At 53.3% G+C, this 21,999-nt stretch overlaps 7 protein-coding genes across 7 annotated transcripts; 2 read left to right on the top strand and 5 right to left on the bottom strand.

Annotated features, from left to right (window-relative positions):
* Positions 1-440: 440 nt before the first annotated feature.
* Positions 441-2,838, top strand: LY79DRAFT_202158 (uracil permease). The gene is made up of 5 exons (XM_060551466.1): positions 441-868; positions 976-1,229; positions 1,291-1,315; positions 1,374-1,906; positions 1,989-2,838. The coding sequence occupies exons 1-5, from the start codon at positions 708-710 to the stop codon at positions 2,738-2,740; spliced, it is 1,725 nt and encodes a 574-aa protein (XP_060419550.1). The 5' UTR covers positions 441-707; the 3' UTR covers positions 2,741-2,838.
* Positions 2,839-3,002: 164 nt separating this feature from the next.
* On the bottom strand, positions 3,003-5,187 carry LY79DRAFT_202353 (FAD dependent oxidoreductase). Its single transcript, XM_060551467.1, has 8 exons — positions 5,082-5,187; positions 4,983-5,027; positions 4,826-4,929; positions 4,211-4,769; positions 3,906-4,153; positions 3,619-3,834; positions 3,466-3,558; positions 3,003-3,414 (listed from the first exon to the last, which is right to left on the bottom strand). Exons 1-8 carry the CDS (start codon positions 5,113-5,115, stop codon positions 3,265-3,267), a joined length of 1,449 nt encoding a protein of 482 aa, XP_060419549.1. The 5' UTR covers positions 5,116-5,187; the 3' UTR covers positions 3,003-3,264.
* Positions 5,188-5,742: 555 nt separating this feature from the next.
* On the bottom strand, positions 5,743-7,632 carry LY79DRAFT_699649 (FAD binding domain-containing protein; the record flags this gene model as incomplete). Its single annotated transcript, XM_060564899.1, has 6 exons — positions 5,743-6,310; positions 6,366-6,678; positions 6,752-6,923; positions 7,073-7,236; positions 7,305-7,569; positions 7,621-7,632. The coding sequence occupies 6 exons, from the start codon at positions 7,630-7,632 to the stop codon at positions 5,812-5,814; spliced, it is 1,425 nt and encodes a 474-aa protein (XP_060419548.1). The 3' UTR covers positions 5,743-5,811.
* A 2,097-nt stretch (positions 7,633-9,729) lies between these two features.
* Positions 9,730-11,499, top strand: LY79DRAFT_686861 (uncharacterized protein; the record flags this gene model as incomplete). The annotated part of the gene is made up of 5 exons (XM_060564673.1): positions 9,730-9,924; positions 10,115-10,240; positions 10,295-10,671; positions 10,730-10,825; positions 10,887-11,499. 5 exons carry the CDS (start codon positions 9,730-9,732, stop codon positions 11,251-11,253), a joined length of 1,161 nt encoding a protein of 386 aa, XP_060419547.1. The 3' UTR covers positions 11,254-11,499.
* Positions 11,500-13,007: 1,508 nt separating this feature from the next.
* Positions 13,008-13,577, bottom strand: LY79DRAFT_505230 (Mpv17/PMP22 family protein; the record flags this gene model as incomplete). Its single annotated transcript, XM_060553595.1, has 1 exon — positions 13,008-13,577. The coding sequence occupies one exon, from the start codon at positions 13,575-13,577 to the stop codon at positions 13,008-13,010; it is 570 nt and encodes a 189-aa protein (XP_060419546.1).
* A 906-nt stretch (positions 13,578-14,483) lies between these two features.
* Positions 14,484-16,107, bottom strand: LY79DRAFT_586413 (uncharacterized protein; the record flags this gene model as incomplete). Its single annotated transcript, XM_060560634.1, has 4 exons — positions 14,484-14,561; positions 15,082-15,476; positions 15,618-15,985; positions 16,046-16,107. 4 exons carry the CDS (start codon positions 16,105-16,107, stop codon positions 14,484-14,486), a joined length of 903 nt encoding a protein of 300 aa, XP_060419545.1.
* Positions 16,108-18,558: 2,451 nt separating this feature from the next.
* LY79DRAFT_505263 (parallel beta-helix repeat protein) lies at positions 18,559-19,623 on the bottom strand (the record flags this gene model as incomplete). The annotated part of the gene is made up of 1 exon (XM_060553602.1): positions 18,559-19,623. The coding sequence occupies one exon, from the start codon at positions 19,621-19,623 to the stop codon at positions 18,559-18,561; it is 1,065 nt and encodes a 354-aa protein (XP_060419544.1).
* Between the last annotated feature and the right edge of the window lie 2,376 nt (positions 19,624-21,999).

Raw genomic sequence — 21,999 nt, 5'->3', positions numbered from 1 at the left:
CATGGTGTGTTATCGGTCGCTCTCCGACACGGCGCCGGCATCGGGCAACGGCCGACATCCGAGCCAAACCCGGGGTCAAACCCGCGACCGGTCTTATTCCTATCTTCTACTTAACTAGACCGAAACGGAGGCAATCGCTGCCGTTGATTCGTCACGGACGGAAGCCTGCCTAGTCACAAGTAGCAGGGTAGACTGCAAGTGGTCCATCTGCCCTCTTATCACGGGCATGTCACCGGCGGAGACAGACCCCACTCGACCGCATCCACATCGTTATCATCGGCATCGGGAGGATATCGACCGGGATCTCAGATTGCATCAGGTTCTCTCTCGAGGGAGCAAACTGGTGGGAGAAGAGATCCGATCCTCGGGGCGAGGGGGGGGAGGGGTCTGCCAGTTCCCAGGCTCGTTTACCCAACCAAACCCCGGATAGAGGCTGCTTCCCCGGGAAATCGCTACCGAAAAAGCAATCTGCCCTTGTACGATAAGAACCCTGCCAAGACTGCTTTCCCTAGTGTCGAGAGCAAGCATTTCGGAAGACTGGCGGGCGTGGCAGGGAGCTTTAGCAGATGGCGAGTACTGGGAGATAAGATGGAGCAGTTCTATATCAGATGTACGGTAACCTCTGGCGGAGAGCCAATGCACCTGGTTCTCGCCATGTCCCCCCTCTCCATCGGCAGGCCGACCCGTTGAGCCCATTCCCGTGAGCAATGGCGCAGGAAACCGTTCGCAGGATCAGAGAGGCGGCGACGCTCGACTTTGACGAGTCCCGCCACGAGGAGGTCAGCGCCTGGTCGAATCGCGACCTCATCCCGCTGCCGCCGTCCCGACGCACCTGGGGCTGGTTCAACTTCTTCGGTTCCTGGTCGCTGTGAGTGGTTTTCTTCTTCTTTTTTTTTCCTTTTTCTTTTTCTGTTTCTCCAATGACACGGATCGTAAACAGAACGGAAACCCAACCGGCTTACTCTACCATGCTAGGTCTTCCCTGAATGTGGCAACATGGCAAACGCCCAACACCTTCTTGGCCCAGGGGCTCTCGGTCGGCCAGGCCATGGCCGTGATTGTCGTCTCTCGGGCGCTCTGCTGTCTCTTCGCCGTTTTCGTCGCTTGGTGCGGTCTGACGTGGCACATCGGCTTCACCGTCCAGAACAGATACACCTGGGGATTCCGCGCGAGCTACATCCCGTTGCTGCAGCGCATCCTGCTCAACTTTATCTGGACCGCTCTCCAGTGTGAGTCTCTTTTATTTCATTTCCGGGTTGGACGGTTATCCCGTGCTGACTAGTTGAGCAGGCTGGAACGGAGGTAAGTTGGTGACGTGAGTACATGTTCTTCCCGCCTGGTCAGGCCCCGGCAACCATTGACGATACCACCAGGGTGTGCATCACAGCCATCTGGCCGTCCTTCGCCGAGATACCCAACACTCTCAGCGCCAGCACGCCAACGACCACCTACGAGATGGTCGGCTTCATCGTCTTTTGGCTCGTTTCTGTCCCGTTCCTCTTCATCCGACCCGAAAGGTTCAAGAAGCCCTTCTTCGTGTCCTCCGTCGCATGCGGCGTGGGCATGGTCGCCCTGCTCGTCTGGTCACTGGCGGCCGCGGGGGGCGTCGGTCCGGTCTTTTACCAGGGCCAGAGCGTTTCCTCCAGCTCGCGGTGGAGCGCCTCCTGGCTCATGATGGCGGGCATCAACCAGGCCATCGGGGGAAAGGCCGCGGGCATGACGAACAGCAGCGACTTTTCGCGGTACGCCAAGAACAAGAGGGACTACATCATCGGCACTGTGTCGGTCTACTGGATCACCGGGGTTCTCGTCTGTTTGGGGGGTCTGGTGACCACCGCAGCTTGCCAGAAGATCTACGGGCACATCTATTGGAACCCGCCGGACTTGCTAATGGTCATGATGGATCGTACGCTTTTCCTCCCCCCCCCCCCCCCCCCCTCCCCTTTCACGTATAAAAAGCCGGAAAACTGATTTCGCGACTCCATCAGACGGACACGGTTCCTCGGCGTCTCGCGCCGCCGTCTTCTTCCTCGCCCTCGCCTTCGCCTTCACCTCCATGTTCGAAAACGTCTGCTCCAACGCCGTCGCCGGCGGCATCGACCTCGCCGGCCTCTTCCCGCGCTACATCGACATCCGCCGCGGCGCGCTCATCACCTTCTTCGCCGCGTGGGTCATCCAGCCCTGGCAGCTGATCAACCAGGCCGCCACCTTCGTCGCCGTCCTCAACTCGTTCGCCGTCTTCCTCGCGCCCATCATGGGCGTCATGGTCTGCGACTACTTCATCCTCCGCCGCCAGAGGATCAAGCTGTCGCACCTCTTCCACCCGGACGGCTCCGACTACTGGTACTGGCACGGCGTCAACTGGAGGGTGATACCCTGCTGGGTCGCGGGCTGGGCGCCCACCATCGGCGGCCTGATCGCGAGCGCGGGGAAAGACGACAGCGCCCCCGACGCGCTCTACGAGCTGTACTACGTCGCCTTCTTCATCGGGTTCCTCGTCTCGTTCGTACTCTTCTATCTCGCGAACCTCGCGTTCCCGGTCGCGCATCTCGGCGAGATCGACGAAGACGACAAGTACGGGACGTTCACGGCGAGTGAGGCGGCCAAGCTGGGAGTGACGCCGAGCGATGCGGCCATCACTTCGGGTTTCTTCAAGGAGGAGGGCATCGCCCAGGTGAACGAGGTCTCAGAGTCTGAGTCTGGCAAAAGCTCGAAGTGGTGGAGCTTCAGGCGGCGATGAACAAGCATGAGCCTGGGCGTGTCTAAGAGGGATTGCGCCAATGAAGAGGTCCAGCTGTGCTTATCCTAGGAAATAGTAAAACCGTGCTTCCAAACACTCCATTCTTTCCACCTGGTCTGCCTCTTCAGGTATCGTCTCATGTCAGAACGGTCCTACCGCCTTCTCCATGCCACAAAGCTCAGCCAGTAACGATACCTTAGAGGATAGATAAACGCGAGATTCTGCTTATCCGTGTGATCGCGTCTTCGTCTTGAATACATATTCCTTCGCCAAATGTTCCTTTGTCAAATGCTCCTCCGTCAACTATGTCTAATACCTCCTCGTCGCTACTTTCGCTCTTCTCCAGTATCAGCTGACTTTGGCGACTCTGCCAGGCGAGAAAGAACCGGATGACGAGGGCCATCATCTCTGCCCGTATCGCCCCTTCTTTGTCTAATAGCTCGGGGCGAGGACAAAGTATATAAGAGCGCCTCACGTGGATCGATAATAGAGAAATACATGAGGTAAGAATTGCCTCGATGATTTTAAGCTGATGTCTTGAATGTTCCAATATTCCTAGGCCCACTAGGTCCCTCTTCAAGACCATTGCCTCTCCGATCACCCTCCCGCCAACGCCAATGAGGTCGCATGAAAGACGTGCTCTGGTCTTCATACTGCAAGATGTCGGCCGCATGCTGTGAGGAGTGTCAATCAGAAGCCGAGACCACAGAAGCGTTTCAACCCACCTCGCCAAGAACGGGGAGGAACTTGGCACCGTGGCCACTGCCCCCTGTTGCCACGAAAACGGTTTTATCAGCGTAGGTGGGCACGTAGTCGATCTGAAAGGATCAGCTGTCGATGCTAAGGAGCGGGAAGTGGGTGTTCTGGGACCATCATACAACAAACGAGTTGTCCAGCGAGTCGGTATACCAGCATAGCTTGGTCGAGTTGAAGTCCACCCCAGCAAACTCTGGGAGGAAAATCGAAACGAAGTTTCTGATGGCCTCCCTGGCTGGCTCGGGGACTATGCGACAGTCTGCCGGTGGCAGGGGAACCGACCACTTCCCGTCTTGGTTGAAGGATGCCCCGGAAGGGGCTGGTTGAAAGTTGGTAAACTGGGAGTTTGCATTAGTTGCAGCCCTCGTGAGAATAAAAATAAAAAAGAAGAAGAAAAATAAAAAGAGACCTTGATGCCACGGAACCCGATTTTGATCAAACCGTCGGCTGTCCTGGGCAGGACGTACACGCTGCCCGAGTCTTTTCCGATCGCGTTACGCGGGGCGCTTGTCCACGTAACGACCGGGAAGCGCTCAGGGGAATACTTGTCCCACAGAGCCGTATCGGTCTTGTCGACCTTGAAGGTGACCACGCTGCCTGCCGAGGACTCAAGATGGTAAGACAGCTCAGGTAAAAGCTGTGTAGTAAAAGATCCAGCTAGTTCCGCTCAGCATCACGAGCTCCAGGGAGTTCTGGAACCGGGCTCATTCCTACCAGCGATAACCACGAGATCGGCCTTGTGAGAAGTCCCGTCCTTTGTCTTCACTCCAACGGCTTTCTTTTGGCCCGCCGTTGACAGGTTCTTCTCGATGAGACTGTCCAATGCACCCTTTTCGGGACCAAAATTAAACGTGACACCCTGGCGAAGGGCCAGCGCGTAGAAATAGTCGCACGCCTCGCTGCATTTTGTGAACCCGGCAAGGGAGTCGAGGACGGCCTCGTACGTCCGCGCGGGCGAAGATGCCGGGATTTCGAAGTCCAGAAGCTTCGCGTCCCAGCCACGCTCGGCGGATTGCTTGCGATCAGCCGAGTCGCTCTTGACGAACTGGGTGTGCCTCAAGCACTCTCGCTCGAAGTTGCTCAAGGTCTCGCGCTCAAGGGGGTCAAGACTGGCCGTAGGCTGTACGCGGAGCATGCCGCACCCGACGAAGAGGTTCGACCGTTGGCTCTCATCTTCTTCACGGTGACGTTGCTCATTGACCTTCTCCCAGGCAGCCCGGCTTTCCATCGCGAGGCGTTGATAATGGAGCTTGGTCCCATACGAAGCTCGAAACTGCGTGTCTCGTGAGCTGACCACCAAATTCCGGCTTCGAATTTGAGGAGACTCACAATCTTGTTGTGATCGACGGAGGCAGCCTGAGTACTGCCGTCCAGATCAGGAGCGTAGTTTGTCTCGTCGTAGCGGTATCTGTCAAACACTGTCACTCTATATTCTATGGCGTCTCATTAGTTTTACAATACGTCAACGGCGACGGGTCATACTTACGCCGCTTGCTCAGAGCAACCGCTAGAGACAGGCCGAAGATGCCCGCTAACAAGACGATCAGCTATATAACAAGGATTAAAGTCGGGGATGTCCACGCACCACCGACAATAGCGACCGACTTTGTTTCCGACATGGTATTTTCCCTCTTAAATGTTTCTTTGGTTGGGTTAGACCAGATGGGAGAACGGATAAAGGCTGCGAACTGTCGAAAGCGGGGAGAAGCTTGACCCCACGACTGCTTATCTGTACCCAGCAAGGTGTGGGGGTGAGATGATCGTTTGACTAGGCATACGCTGCTGGACTTTGTCCACTGAGTCCTACCAACCAAGTATGGCGGGACTGACTACATTTTGTACACAAACAAAAGAGCATGTAAGTAACGGGTATCTTTGCCAAAAAACTCGGCAAACTGAAGCAGCCCGAGGCCACTAATATTCAAGTCTAACTGAGTGTGCATCTTTTAGAATGTTGTTCTCACTGATGGAAGAGCTGTAGAAAGCCGGCCTCTTTGGGATATCGACCAGGACCAAGCCATGTAAGCGGTGGAAAGACACTCTGGTGAGATAAGGCTACTAGTTGGACCTGGCTATAAAGAGTACACAGGGTTTTGAGAAACGTAGAAGACCTAATCGATCAAGTGAAAATACAGAAGACAACATCAGCAGGCTTCGACACAGAAGTTTTCAAGACTGAAGCTTGAGTTGAATGTCGGTGCAATCGTGGCAACAATCCACGAGTCCTTATGGAAGCGAATAATGTAGGGTATTATGATTACATTAGAAATATTAACTATAAAATCACGCTTCTATGCCGTGCTTAACGCTCAATCCTAACCACGGAGTTTGAAGCCTGTCTTCCGCAGGTTTTGGAAAACGCCATGGGGGTCATACGCCTCTGAAACGGACCTAAGGAACTTGACGGTTTGCTTGCCGTGAGATGAGAGTGGTTGTTGGTCTTTCCAGGCATAGTTGAGATATCTCCAGTCTTTGTACAACCCGAGCGACTTCGCATAGTTGTCAATCGCTTCTCGGTATTCGAGGGCCAGGGGGAGAATGACCCTCTGGTTCTCTATGGTATCAACCGTCAAGGCAATGAGCCACATAAGACTGGGACCATCGGCGACGACGTCTTCTAGGCCCATGGAGTTGCCGCCGTTCTTGAGGCCGTGCTCGACGATGGATTTGGTGACCGGCTGGAACTGGACGAGAACATCGAAATCGGAGCCCGGGGCGGCGGCGGCCATTTTCCGAGTGTACTCCTTGTGCTTCTTGTCAATGAAGTCCATTATGCGAAAATCGCTGGCTGTTTGGCCGACCATCCAGTTGGCGCTAAAGTAATGATCAGCATGATATCACAACACGCATGATGAGTTGCTCTACGTACTACAGTCCCAAGGGAGTAGGGCCAGTGAACTGCGGAACAAGGTCGGCGATTGATCCGACCTTGAGGGTGCTGGAGGTGTTGGCAATGGAGAAGTACTCGCTGAAGGCGGGAGCATCTGTCTTGGCTTGGACGTTGGACAGGATGGACCTCAAGTTGAATCCAGTCTTATCGTATGTCAATGCCACGATATTTTGGCTGTAGGGATCCTTGTCCATGTTGTGGGCGAAGTTGAGGTAGGCCTTGAAGACAGCGTCTCTTTTGCTCTGGTCGTAGCCGACGAACCCCCCCCACATTTGGTTCCCCTTGACAGTGTCTGCATCTCTGAATGTTAGAACATCAAACTTGCAACCTATGGAAAGGCATTGAGATTGATTGGTGGGACTCACGCTGATCGATCCTGGTGACGAAGCCAAAGTTCCCGGAGCCTCCCTTTAGCGCCTTCCAGAGGTTCGCATTATCCTTCGAATTCGCATTTACGACGTGGCCGTTGTAGAGAACAACCTCGAAGTTGGCGACATTGTCACAGGCCCAACCCGCGGAGTTGGTGTGAAATGAGTACTGTAAAGTATATATCGTCAGTGAATGAAACTTAACCCTTAACGGAGAGCCTGAAGCAGTCATGTCACATAGACTGTTATATCGACTGTTCTGTTGACATGATGTAGAGGGAGGAAAACGGAATGGAAGGAATGGGGTTCAAAACTCACGCCACCACCAGTGGTGAAGCCTGCAACGCCGACGACAGACGCTCTGCCGCCTACGGCAGAGACGCCATAAGGTTCGAGGGCGGTGTAAACACTGCCCCAGTCTGCGCCAGGCCCTATTGATGCTATCTTTGTCTTTTTGTTGTATGTAGTACTGTTCATGTGGCCTAACAAGTGAGTAGTCAGCAGCTGTCTTCTATGTACTGTTGGATAGTGGACTGTAAGTGGTCCGTACCAAAGTCAACGGTGACGCCATCCTTGACGCCGTTGGAGCCGCTGAAGGCCGAGTGAGCACCGCTGCGCATGCCGAAGGGGCAGTTGTTTCTTTCGAGAACTTGTGCAATTCTCGACACATCCGAAGTGGCTTTCGGAAGCACCATACACCAGGGCGCCTGAGCAGCGTTGGCAGAGTAGTAGGTCCCGAGCCGTCTGTCGTAGAAAGGGTCTTGGTGTGAAAACACTTTGCCCTCGAGCTCTTTTTCTTTCGCCAAGGCTGAGCACTGTGTTGGACATTAGCAGCTATCGTTACCAGTGAGGGGAGCGGCATTGACGAACGCAGACATAACGAGGATCCCGTGTTCTTGCTGCAACTGTCGGTATGCTTGAAAGGGCCAAGGCCAAGATCGACACACTTGAAAAGAGCATCATGGCTACAAAGGGTTTCCAACTTTCCGGTCTGTGTGTAGGACCTCCCACGCGCGAGACTGGAATATAGACCAAGAGGGATAGAGCGAAAACCTACGTGATGCTAATCATGGAATTGGACGGCTTGGCGGAGGGAACGTCCTGGCTACATACTTTTCAGCTCATCAAATTCACGTGGCTAAATTCCTCCTGCTATGACTTAATTATGTCGCCTATCACTTCACACTCAGGCTACTCCGCCTCCGCAGCTGCTTAAACAACGTGAGTCTCCTATCCAGTCGGAATATTTGGAGGATCAGCATGGACTAGTGTAATTAGCTCAATGCAACTTTCAGCTTCAGAGTATCATTGTGTGCGGCCCCCAGAGATAACAATCCGTGATGGATCTGCGGATCGGGCGTGTATGTCTCTCTCAACCGGCAAAATTTACTTGCATTATCGAAGCAAGGGAGTCCCGGCTCTCGCCGCTCCCGAGACCCTGGGTCTCCTTGTCGGTCATCCCTCGGGGAACCGGCTCCCACGCCGAGAGACTTTATCCAAAAGTCTTGTACGTTTACTTCCTTTCGGGAATATATCGAATGTTGAAACACTTGCAAATTCGGTGACCATGTTTCATTCCTTGACAATAACGAATCATCTTCGTGGCTGGCGTATCTAGCTCGGTGGCTTGGATGATACTGCGCACACCGCAAAAGACTTCCCACACAAAACCCCTCTGACCGAGGCTAAGCACCTTGCAACCTCACATCTATACTGGGTAGCCGGAGAGGGGCTGTCTTCTCGATTCGCTCCGCAACGAGGGCGTAAACTGGAGGTTCTGATAGGTCAGGTGTGCCCCTGGCTAGCAGATCTGTAGTTGTAGATGGTAAATATCGTCAAGGCCAACAATCCCAATCAATGGATGTGCCGTGATTCTTGTCTACCGCGCTTATAAGTGGGCCACGTATTAGGCTTCCCTACTTGTCCGCGATCGCCAATTCCGAAGAGCTCATCTCCCATTACTTTGGACTGGTATGCCGCGGAGGCATCTGATTTGACCAGGCCCATGGGAACGAGTCATGGTCATGGAAAAGTCCGAGGAATGACCCAAGCATTCTTAGACTACAACTGTACTTGATAGCTCCCGCTGACTCGGACAATTGCAAAAAAAAAAAAAAAAAAAAACCACATGTTGATGAGATATTCCTGTTGAGCGTCTCTACACAATGGGGTGCCATCAAATGGCTATGATACTACCTGCGAGAGAATGCACACTCATACTACTCAGCACACCTTGCTTGCGGGACCGATCAAATGTTAAACAACACAGCTGCGGCTCGAAATCTGAATCGCAGCCTAGCGCAAAGCCGTGGCGTCCTTGACTCGCTCACGTCTTGGCAGAGTTTTCAGGGTCCTCGATTGGTTTCTGCAACTGGACACATAGCTTTCTTCCTCCGCTCTACTGGGCTCTCCACATGCCGGCTCGCTGATTCTTTCGAGCACGATGACCCCTAATGGCGGCCGCTTCATCTTTTGCTGGGCAGAGCCTGCCAGCACCGTAGACCAGCCATCCCAGTCCGAACACACGACCTATGGCAGCGAGGCACTGTCAAGGGCTCGGACCAGAGGTTTTGAACGCGGTGCAAGCCCTGGAGACACACCCGACTCCGAACGGAAGAACGGCGCCCACGCGTGAGTCGCAATTGGTGCGGGGAACACGCAGAGCATTGCGGAACTCGGTTTCGGGGCGTCCGATGCTATTGTGTATTAACCCGCGCCTGCTAACGTGTCCACGAAGACCCCTTCTTGTCGGACGTTGTTTATTTTCGAAGAACGCAATCAGGGCGGATTTTATGCATCGTTCACCGGGCCAATTCTCAGGAGACGACGAACGCAGACACCGAGACGGTCAACGAGAAGCTTCAGGGTATGAGATCGACGTATATACGGCCAAGTCTTCCCTCTCATCTTTCATCGATACCCTTGCTTTCCTCAGTCACCGAGCCCCTCAATCAGAGAGTCCAACTTTTATCACCATGTCTGAGGTATCCGTGATTCCCGCGCCACCGGGCGTTGAGGTGAACTTTGATCACCCTCGGCAGCAAAAGGTGTTGGAGCACTACCTTATCTTCGGCATAGGCGGAACCCTCGCCTTTGTTGCGATGTGCCAGAGGTTTTATACCAAGATCGTTCTGTCGAAAGGCTTGCAAGTCGACGATGGTATGTGTGCTGTTGAGCTACCACTGAGCCGATATGTGTTTTAGAAGTTGGCTGACCAAACTCTGTAGTCTTCATGACACTCGGATGGGTAAGACTCGCATTGATATTTGTTTCAATCCAGTATCTTGGTATCTAGGTTGTGGCTGACTTGGAGTCGCTCAGGCTGCTTCTATGGTGACACAAGGAATGCTGGTCGGTGAGTACTCGTCAGAATGCGTATTGTTGGTTGCTGAAGCTGACGTGACTTCCACAGCGTCCATCATCGATGGTGGTATGTGTGCTCATGCTTGGGAGATGCCTCTGTCCAGATTCGAGCGCTATGCTCTTGTAAGTTTCTCCTCCCGTCTTGCGACCATCGTGCGTGACGCTGACGTGAGCAAGACCACCTACATAACGGCCCCGGTCTTCATGCTGTGTAACGGATTTACAAAGTTGTCTCTGTTGACGTTTTACCTTCGTCTATCGCCGCAACGGTGGTTTCGAATTTCGGTGTGGATAGGCATCGTGGTCGTATGCCTTTATACGGGATGCATCACCACCCTGATGTTATTCCATTGCAGCCCCATCAGGAAAGCCTTCGACTTGAAAATCACCGGAGGGACCTGCCTAGATAGCGGGGTTCTCTACATAGCGACAGCAGTATCAAACATCATCACCGACCTCGCGCTGTTTATCTTGCCTATGCCCACACTCTTTAGCCTGCGGTTGAAGATGGGGCTGAAGATTGGCGCTGCCATCATTTTCGCCATCGGCTCAATGTAAGTTGGCAAATTGCATCGTCCCAAGCAGCTATCGCGATTCTGACATCGGGTGCAGGACCGTCGCCACATCCGTCGTTCGTTTATACTATCTCCCCCCTCTATTAAAGAGTACGGACCCGTCGTGGGATGCTGCTCCTGCGAATATTTGGACGTAAGTTACCCGCCATGGACTGGGGATGCTCAACAGTCAATCTGATGCCTTATTCCCACAGGTTTATCGAGGCCAACCTGTTTGTCATTTGCGGCTCGATGCCGACCCTGCGAAAATTCTTCCAACACTTTGCGCCCAAGGTCGTGGGTACCCTATCGAGTCCTTCGTCCTATGCCCTCAACAAGTACAATGTCTCGGCATGCACAACAAACCAGCGCGCAAGCACCATGAAGACTCGTCAGAAGAAGGAATATGAGCAGTTCACCGATGATAGTGAGATGCCTTCGTTCAAGATGGTTACCAAGCGGGGGGAAGATGGCAGATTTACATCTGTCGTTGTCGCGACTGGCGGAGAGAGCTCGGAAAATCTGGGCGAAAACGCGACATGGATATTACAAACGAAGACCGTCACAGTAGAACACGACTAGAAGTGATATCATTTCCTAATTTCCTAATTTCCTAATAGTAATACAATACAAATCTTGATGAAATACTAGCTGTGTTATACCTCATAGGTTGGCTCTGTTTGATGTTACTTACATAAGTCATGTGGTGTACCGATGGCTACACGCAAAACCACATGTATAATTACTTCAATTATGAGTCCGATATGGACGGTGCGGCGCACCAGAGACCGACGTGGGGGCTTTTAGACTCTTTACACGACAGTGAAGACACAATCTATGAGGGGTTTAATGGCAGCGCAAGAATTCTCAAGGAAACAGGGGCACGGGTAGAATACCGGTGCAATTTGGTCGGCGGCCAGTGAGTTAAGCCTATTTTAGAAGGCACTGCTACCACTGCCACTGCCACCACCGCCCACGTCCATAACCCATGCAAAAAACGCCCTTTTTGCCATAAGTCCACCATCGCCAACAGACGCCTACAATGCATACGATTAAGCCCTCATATCTAACCTTCAAAGAGCAATAGCGGCTCAAGACTAAGCAGCAACAGCAACTTGGCTAGCAATTAGTGCCACTAAGGCCGTTAGTGCTACTGTTGTTACCTCTATTTTGCCTTAACTTTAAATCGCTTAAATCTGAAGAGTTTAACTTTACGTAACTTTCTAAATCCTAGCCTTCTCATTAGTCAGTTAGGTTGGAATATTGTTTTTGCTGGCGCTAACATAATGTATTCTGAAATAGGCTTAACTCACCGGCCGCCGACCAAATCGCACCGGTATTCTACCCGTGCCCGGAAACGGAATGCTTCTGCGCAAGACATTTATTTTTGGATATGGCGGGGGCATACTCCGTACATTCAACGAGTATTACCGCGCGAGGTTGCCCCGCAGGACCCTGTACGACAGGGGAAGCCGATCACGGTCCGGCAGCAGCCGATCAAATCTCCCGGGCAGCCGGCCGTCTTCGCCATGTCCGTCAAGTGGCAGCGGCTCTGGGCGGGGTCGTACAGGTCGTGTCTGCGTCAATGCATGGCTTCCTTACTGTGGCGTACAGCGGAACATTCTTTTATTTTGTTTAATTTTATTCGAGAAGCCATCTTAACATGGCTCAGCCGTGTAATAGACCGTTCGTTATCACTTGAATATCCACAGAACAGTGGAGTTTCTTGTGATACGTCCCCCGCATCAACTGACTCAATGTTGAAGATTGCGGTGACAAACTTGACTAGTGTCAAGCACTGGCGTGCTATTCAAAGGGGATAGTCGGTTATGTTACGGAGTACTCTCTCGAAACCTCTCCTCCCCCGGACCATGGTGGAAGCTTTCAACTCCCTGGTGTCCCGTGTCATTTTTTCCTAGGCGCAATTACGAAAAGGTGGAAGGACACGCGATGCCTTTTAAGGTTCCATGCCTACGTCAATAAACTCCTCGTCAAAAACCTAGTAACTACGGAAACTGTCTGTATGAACATTGCTCTGTACCCTGACCAGGTGCACGACATCATCAACTTACGGGAAGGTCAAGCGACGAAATGGTCAGAAGACGTGAACTCGGCGAGTCAGGGAGAGAGAGAGAAAAAAAAAAACCCGTTCAAGACCAGCTATGGAGAGTCGCATCGGGTTTTGGCGAACATTGCTCCGTATACAGCCCCCTTCCACTTTACAAGGCCCACCAGGCTAGAATACATGGGCCGACCAACCATTCCAGAAATCCAGCCAACAACGCCGTGCTGTGATGCAACCATGGATACAAATAGGAGCCCGCCAGCTTGCAACCTTACAAAAGAAAAAAGGTGAGGAACATGTTCCATAGGAATCCAACACACATACCAACCAGGGCCCTATACCCTACAGGCACCAGCGCAAAGTTGAACAGGGCCACCAGCGGCCAGAACTTCCAGGCGGCCTTGACCAGATCGAAGATCCTTTCCCTCCAGATCTGGTAGACCAAGGGCGACAAGCCGAGACGCAGGGCGGACGTGATGACGAGAAAAGCCGAGTTCATCATGAAAAGGCCAATGGTCTGGTCGACCAGGATCTTGCGGGCGACGTTGACGTAGCTCTTGGACGGCGGCTTGTCGGGCTTCTCGACCTTGGGCTCGACGATGGAGGCCTTCCTGCCGCGGCCCCTGGCGGCGTTGGGGAACCTGTCCTCGAGGAAGTGCTGCCACCAGTAGTTGATGTGGCCCTGGATGAAGCCGAAGGTGGCGAACTCGAGCACGCGGCGCACGTCGAGCGGGGGGCCGCCGCCGGCAGCCTGTCTGTGCTGGTTGACGATCTGCGCCGTGAGGTTTGCGGTGCCCTTGAGTAGTGATGACTGGACCGCCGTGGCGAGGATGGAGGGCATTATGGCGTCGTCGAGGCTTGCTGGGCGGCTGGTCGGCGTTATCGAGCGTGCATGGAGGCTGAGTGAGACGGCGAGGCGGCTCTTCATCCGGCGTGTTTTGAGAGTAAGTTGCGGTGTGTTTTTAATTGGGACCACGTTGTTACATGCCACGGAGAAGCTCGAGCGCTCGACGTCCAAGTCAGCGCCGATATTGCACCCAATCTCGGCACGTCTTGCCGCTCCACAGGTGAAATGGGAAAGATTAGCCCACCAACCCTTGTAAAACCGCATTCAAAATTCCAGTCGTTAACCCTTAGTTAGGATCGACAATTCGTCAGGACCCTGGTTCGCATGTTGACCAACCCCCTTCGTCAACGGGTCTCTGGAAAAATGAAATGTTTCGAGATTGCATATATTGTGAAGTAAGCCAAGTCAGGTCACATTGACTCTTTTTTTTCTGCCGATAGCTTTAAACGACAAGGGGGGGAGGGGGGGTTCTTCTTTTGAGTCAGGAACATGATCCAGAGCTGAGATATAGGGCTCCCCAATCAACTCAATGTGCTGGGCGTGAAACGTCCAATCGGGCCAATGCAGCACGTTACTAATTATCGATTTAATAGGTAGGGGTTGCTTGAGCCACGGGAACTGAATGGCGGTGTAAAAATAGGGTTATTACTAATATTAAAATTAGAAGAATACCATAATGTAATATAAGGCGTTGGTTGTACTACTACAACTAACAGTATTGTTTTTATATAATAGTTGTAAGCCTAGTTTGCACTATATGCCTTAACAGTATAGCCCTTAAGCTAGCGACTAAGCTTTATAGACCTTACAGGTTTAAATCCTGTTAAGGCTAGGGATAGGTTGTAAATACTCTACCCTGGATAAACGGCAACTACCTAGACTTTAGCAAGATGTACCTAATTAGAAGGTTGACAAGAGTTGTGGCAGTATCTGCCCTAGGGGAATGCGTACCTTTAGGGGGCTGTAGAGGCTTCCTTCCTAGAGTAGATCCATATAAGTGGGGCTACCTGTGATCTGGGGGAGGTGTGTCACGATGTGATATAAGGCGTTAGTTGTGCTGCTGCAACTGATGGCGTCATTTTTGCGCGACAAAGAATAAAGTAGAAATATGTTTACAGACGAAGAGAACATAGGAAAGAATCAACCTGGAAATCTAGACAAACATAAGTCCGACTGAGAAGATAATGATAGCCGCTCCATATATTGCCCCGACGGCGTTCCGCAACCCATCCGCACCGGCTATAACAACGGTGCTCGGGCTCAAACGTGAAGGTCCTGAAGGTGAACCCGAGACCTGGTTCGCCCCCGGGGGGTTAACATCCGGACGACCTGAGCCAGGCGGGGCAGCCTGCGTAAGTACACCTGTTGCTTGCGGGATCTGCGAGAGCGCACCTGCTGGCCAAGTGACTTGGGGATTCTGCGCAGCAGAAAGAGGAATTGCGGGTGGATTCTGCGAATCATGGGGCACAGGTGCATTCGATGGCTCGGCGACCGCCACTAGTCTGTTACCGGATGGCGAATGGTAGGGTCCGAGGTCACTTGGGGCGGTGATTGTGACTTTGCTTTGGCCTTTGACACCACACTTGTTGCAGTCTGCCACATATGTTGCCATGGGGAGCGTAGGGATTACTTGGGTTGGGCACCGGCAATCTTCGAAGTATAGCGTGGTGCAGAGCTCTACTGGCACCAGGGCGGTAGGTCTCGTAGGGTCGACGATCATGTAGATTACGGTGGTCACTACGGAAGTGATGGCACTGTTCGGGCTCACAGGGTTCGGTATTGATACCGCGCCTGGAGCGCTGGGTGGCTGCCCGTTGGTTGTAGTGACGGTCCCGCCGGGGCCGACGACTGCGGTAGAGGCATCCTGGATGATTCTATCGGCCGGCGGAGCGACTGCTGTCACACTAGAAATAGGTATAGTAATGGTCCCGCCAGGACCAACGACTACAGTAGAGGCATCCTGGATGATTCTGTTGGCCGGCGGCGCAACTGCCGTCACACCGGAAATGGGTATTGTGACAGTCCTGCCAGGACTGACGACTGCGGTAGAGGCATCCCGGGTGATTCTATCGGCCGGCGGCGCGACTGCCGTCACACCGGGAACGGGTATTATGACGGCTGGACCGGCCATGGTGGTGGGTGGTACCACAATGGTCGTGCCAGATTCGACGACAGTCGTCGCTGGCAAGACGACGAGTTGGAATATTGTGAGTAGAATGTTTGCAGGAGCATCGCGCTGGAGGATGAGAGCTCGAGAGTGATGTCGCATACGGAGCCTTTTGGGTTTAAAGGCCGCCGCATTGCCACCACATATCTGGCGAGCGTCACCGGGACAAGGTATACTGCAGCTGTCTCCTGGTACAAAACTTGTGGCATTAAGAGACTGGGACCCATAGCAAGTGCTGGGTGATGGTCAGCATGGAACGAAAATGATGCTCAGCGCTTCCACGGCGTCGACTTACTCGAAGATGACGCCCGCGTATCTTTGCCCTTGAACCATGGCAATGCACTTCTGCGGAGTCATTTCGGCGTCTCTGCCGACCTCGGTAAAGCTGGGATAGCCAGATGTGGAGCCCGAACAACCGGCAAAGGTGTAGCTGCTGATCGTAGGCAAGTTTGAAGGGCCTGGTTGTCTGGTTGTTGTTGCAGTTGTTGATGTGGCGGAAGGGGGCGTGATGCTGCTTGGCAAGAGACTAGCTGCTGCAATGTTAGGAGAAGGTGTGTTCGTTGATGCTTTTGAAGATGACGAGGATGTCTGTCGGAGGCTGTCTGAAATTGACTGTGATGTTGCGGGACTTGTAGAAGGGGTAAGAAGAGATATGGGGGTTGCCGACGTGGCATCCGACGGAGGCGAGACTGTAGTAGTAGAGATTAGAGTCAGTCTGGATGAGGTTAAGCTTTCAGTGGAACCCAGGATCGAGCTTGAGGCCGAAGCTGCTGTGGACTCCAACATCGAGCTTGAGGCCGAGGCTGTTGTGGACTCCAACGTCAAGCTCGATGTGGTGCTGATGCTCGAGCTCGAGCTCAGTGTAGTGCTGGTGCTTCGGGACAAGCTTGATGTGGTGCTGGTGCTCGAGGGCGAAGTCAAGACGGCGGCGTCGCCAATAGTGAAGAGTACGGCCGAGTCCACATCGCCATTGGTTTTATCACATATGTTGACATGAATGTCCACATAGGAACCTGGCCGAACATTGTAATCATAGGTAGAGATTTCTCCAGCACGCGCGTAGGACAGTCCCAACGACGCGCCGGTGTTGAACAGCCGGCTCTGGGCATCAAGTGAAACCAGTGTCGTCCTGATGGAATAGTTTTCAATAAACAGCTGGTCCTGGCTGCCTCCAACGCTGTCGGGGTCTTATTGTTAGACTGAGATCCTTTGTGCGGGGAAATGCGACTTGAGTGGCAACTTACGGCTCTTGAGTGGCGAACAAGTACCTCATTCTGATCGTTGAAACGCCTTGAGGAATTGAGAGTCCAACTCTGTAGTCGACGTAGTCAAGACAACCTGCGGGGTTGTTTGGGACGCCAGAGGGAATGTATGTGGCCCCAAAATTCGTGTTTGGGGAGCGACCCGACCCCGGGTCTGCGTCTTTTACAGACCCGGTACTTAGAATTATCCCGGATGTGAGGCCTGGAGGCCCGCCCGTGAACGTTCCGTAGGAATTGACGCTTGGAAAAGGGCCCCCATGCGGGGAGTAGGTGAAGCGGGTATCCGAGAACCCCGTAGCTTCTAGGGTTGATCCGGGAGGTCGGCCAGCCGTGACTACAATAGCGACCGTTGGACCGACAACGGCCGCTGAGAAAAGGAGTGCAGCGGTTCCTAACTTCATCTTCAGATAAAAGAGCAATATGACAGTATGTGGTCTTGGGCGATGGGCGTGTCTTTCTTGGTCTTCGTGGAGCAGATGCTACGGCAGATTTATACGAAGAGTGGACTACATAAGATGTGCAGCCCGCACCCACGAGCCTCGCCTTGAGCTCCTTTAACAGAATGCGTGCGTGCTTTACTGTCGAAATTGTAGATTCTTGTTGCAAGTCATCTCGAAAGCCATCTCTACATATAGAGTCGAGAGGCTTAGCTGAGTGACTGATAACTTCGGGAGTCGTGAGAGACAGTTGTCGCAGTGGCGCAGCTGAGATGCAGCTGGCTGTTTATCGTGTTGCCCTCATGTTCATGGAGCAGCCTAGCGAACTTTTTCCAGGACTGGAATAACATCTTTTTCAGCCCCCCCTAGGCTAGCCTACTATGTGTGATGCTGATTGATACGCTATCCCGTTTTGTGATGGGACACATTTCTAATCAGAGTGCTTGTTTAGCGACTCTGTTTGGAAGGCGGGTGCTAGCTATGCCTCAGAGAATGAGCCAAGAGATGGCATTGAGAGATCGAATAACGAAAGGGAGAATCTCAGAATCCAACCATAAAAGGCTTGATGCAGATGCAATGTCTTATCAAGGCTACTAGTAAGCAGGCCATTTTTCTCAATGTCTCGGCCCTTTTCAGCGTTCCAAAGGAAAAATGCTTACACAATACAAACACTACCACAACACAATCAACCTAGTGGTGAGCTGCCCTGGAGTCTCCCGTATGTTCTTCGTGTAGACCAAGGAAGGTTCAGTCACGGGTTGTGCAGTTGAAATGAGGGGCAGTAGAAACAAGTCTCCTTTGCGACTATCTCAAGCGCTGTCGCGTCGGTTTAGAGGTAGTGCCGTCGATGCTGCGAGAACTATATTGGGCTACGTGATTCCCTACTTTGCCCTTCACATGGAGAGTCACTTTCTCGCACTTCAACAGAAAGCGCTGAGCAGACTTTTGGCGACCCTCGATAAAGCCGAGCAACACCGAGCGTGGTCGGGGGCGGAATATGAACATTGACTTGCTGGAGCCGATGGGAAATGAGAATATTGTACTGATGAAAACAAAGATACGCTGCATTCACGTCGATATCAACCACCGCACGAGTTTGAGCTCGACGCTTAGCAGATGTTACGAGCTCCGTTGCCGGAGAGGTTCCACCTGATGTTGCTACCGCAAGGGGACTCGCGGACACTGGTGCCGTCGACTCTGGCAGTGATGGAGATGTCGCGGGTGTTGGGGAACTCGCTGCGGGCAGAGATGCGGACCTCGCCGCCGCCGTTGACGGTGCCGCCCTTGATGGTGACGCCGTAGCAGTTCTCGATCAGGATGGCGTTGTTGCCGTTGCTGGCGAGGTCGATGGTGCCGATCTCGGCGCCGCCGGACTGGGAGACGCAGAAGATGCCGCGGCCGCCGCCGCGGGAGACGACCCTGGTGACGAAGACGTTGGTGGTGTAGGCGCCGTTGGCGAGCTGGCCGTTGTTGTTGGCGAAGCGGAGGGTCGCGTAGCCCGTGCCGGCGCCGACGTTGTTGCCGTCGACGAGGCCGACGCGGGCGTTGGTGGTCTTTTGCAGCAGCAGGCCGGACTCGCCGCAGTTCCTGGCGATGACCTGGTCGATGGCGAGGCCGTCGATGTTCCAGGTCTCGACGGCGTGGCTGCCGGCGCCGTTGACGGTGATGGTGCCCATCTTGACGTTGGAGTTGGCGGCCTGGTCGCGGTCGAAGCGGATGCCGAGGCCGCCGCTGAGGTTCATGTTGATGGCGCCGAGCGTGAGGTCCCTGGTGCCGTAGAAGCGCAGGCCGAAGTACGGGTTGCCGGTCATGGTGAGGTAGGGGATCCTGACGCCCGAGGCGTTGAGGACCTCGATGGCGCCGCGGCCGTTGCGGACAACGGCATTGATAGTCCCGCAGCCTTCAAAGGTCTTTCCACTTCCGATGCTGATGGTGCTGGCGCCGATGGAGCCGGAGGCGATGACGGAGACGCGCTGGCCGCTGCTGATGGAGTCAACCGCGGCTTGGATGGCGGCGCGGTAGTCGGAGCCGGCGTAGACCTGGCTTGAGCCCCTGGTAGCCACAAAGGAGCTTCCGGAGCCGGTGACTCTGGCGTCGGGCGTGCCGGCACCGCACTGGGCTGCGACAGAGGAGGCGAGCGCCAACACCGCCGTGAGAAGGGAGAACTTGGCCATGACTACGTACTATCTGGACGGATACTAGCGTTGGCAAGCAAATTTATGAGTCCAGTAACTCCTTGACAACTGACTCTCCAGGCTACTTTATATCCAAAAGACTGATATGTTTCGCTTTGAGGTGAAGAGACGGTGGTGCGCCAGATGCGCACCATTCCGGTAGATGTTCCCCTTGCACAGACACGTTCGTTGGAGGACGGCATTGGGCCGTTTCCTAGATGCGTCACTGGCCGGGCATGTCACTTCCGTTTCCATTACCGACTAGATGCAGCTCGACAAGGCCACAGGATAGCCCCGGGCGGGCCAGGTGGCATCATGACATGCTGGGAAGAGAACGGCCAAGCGGGTGCCAGGTCGGTCGAATGTTGTACGAATGGAACCTTGGCAAGAAGAAGCAAATAGTACTCCGGAACGTCGACCTTCCCCATCCATATCCTTGAAACCCCCGTACTTTGGCTCGTAGCTCACATGTTGGGTCTCGGCACTTCGCTGGCTCGGCTTGGCAGTGCTGCGGGGGAGGCGATACAAACATTCCAAGGGAAACATTCCAAGAATCACGGCAAAATAAAGAGAACCCTGGCCGTTATTGCGCAAAGACGGCCAATAAGATCATGCTATTTTCAACATTGACTACGACTGCTTCGGCTCGTATATCTTCGATTATTTGCTGTTGCCCGGTAAACAATAATCAACCCCAAGTCTAGACGCGCAGCACTATATCCCACGAGACGTCGGGCCTTGGCAATACAGCGGGCATGCCAGTTCCAGGGGCTGCGTCTCATATATATAACACGTTCCGCTCCAAGACTCGACCACTTACCGGTGGGAGTTTAAGGATGCATCATCCTACGAACTCCAGGACCCGCAAGCTGTGCTCCATGTGGGGGTGAGTGTCGCCTGGATTTGTTTTCCAGGCTTGCCCAGGCCATAGCAGCCATGGCCTATTCGTTTATGCGTCTGGTATCTTGGTCGGACTGTTCGGCCGGCGTCCAGATGCCCCCGGTGGGCGCAATTAAACTCGACCAGTCGCGGGGGGCGGCTGTTGGGGGGCCGGTGGACTTTATTTAGTGGGCACCTGCACGACCCTATCCCCGCCTTTTGAAGTTTGTTTTGCTGCGTCTCCTCTTGCAACTGTAAGCTTCCCGATATCCAGCTTGCTTTGAAAGCATGCCGAGTTCAACCTTCACCGTCCTTCTGTGAGGTGACTTGTGATAGCTCCAACGTTTGCGTGACTATTTCTATGCTCATTGGCGGTACAAATTGGGGAGGGAGCTGGCTTACTGCCGGCCCTGACGAGGTCACGAGAAGACGGTTTGAATTACTCCGCCTTGGCACACTATAGACAGCCCCTCAACCGGGAAATTCAAGTCCGGTCTGCCTTTGCCGTGGACGCTTTCAAGTGAGTAGCTTTCACATATTAATGTCTTGGCCACACATAATACAGGAGATTAAAAGTAGTAAATGGGCTTAGGGCAGGCGACAGACTTGTACTTGAGGTTTAATTAGTCATAATGCCGAACCCCAGATTGATTATTCTTGGAAGAGCCAGCGGACCATAATGATTCGGCACGTCGGTGAAAACGGGGCCGAGTCAAAACGCTACGGGGTATAAGGCAACACTCAAAATGGACATCAGGTCGTCGACACATTCTGCCTGTCCTCCCTGAACACCATGGCAAACCCTTTTCTGGTATCCAATGGTAACAGACCGAACCTCCTCTTTTAGTCACCAATCCTGACTGGCCATGGGACGGTGTGAGGTTTGCACAATGGACCGTACTGCCACTTACCCAGCAAATAGTTGAGACACTCGATGACTAGCATTCGATTACATAGCTAAGCTGCTGCCAGATGCCACATTACTACTTCTGGCTCTGAAGGCCACTTCAATGATCTCACGCTGAAAATATACAGTAAATGCTTGGATGCAATGCCACTCATAGCTTATCAGCTGGTGCGACCATCTGTTTGCGGTGAACTTCATGTACCTATTTGCTACGCGAATCAATGTCTGGCCAGGTCCGTTGGCATTGCCTAATACTGTCCATTGTTAATAGTGCAGGGTCGCAATATAGGAAGATATTGGCAATGGCCATGCTACGACCCTATTCGTATAGCGTGCCTCAAAGCAAAATTCGCAGGTCGACCAAGTTCTGGGGCGAGAATGATTCTCGACTCATGCAAGCAATTCGGAAGTCCTGCTCCGACAACAACGTTGTGGCTTACTTATACCCTGAACTCGGCCCAGACAACACACGATTCGGGCCAATAGTAGAACCCCCCTTTTTGGTTCGTAGCGAGCGAGTTAGATGCAAGCATCCGTAGTAATGGAGCTGACATTGTACGCCAATCGCATAAAGATTGATCGACTGTGTA

The sequence above is a fragment of the Colletotrichum navitas genome (assembly GCF_030913465.1).
Source record: "Colletotrichum navitas strain CBS 125086 chromosome Unknown LY79scaffold_3, whole genome shotgun sequence".
NCBI lineage: Eukaryota > Fungi > Ascomycota > Sordariomycetes > Glomerellales > Glomerellaceae > Colletotrichum > Colletotrichum navitas.
Note: the sequence above shows the minus strand (reverse complement) of the source record. Positions and strands in the feature narration are given on the sequence as shown.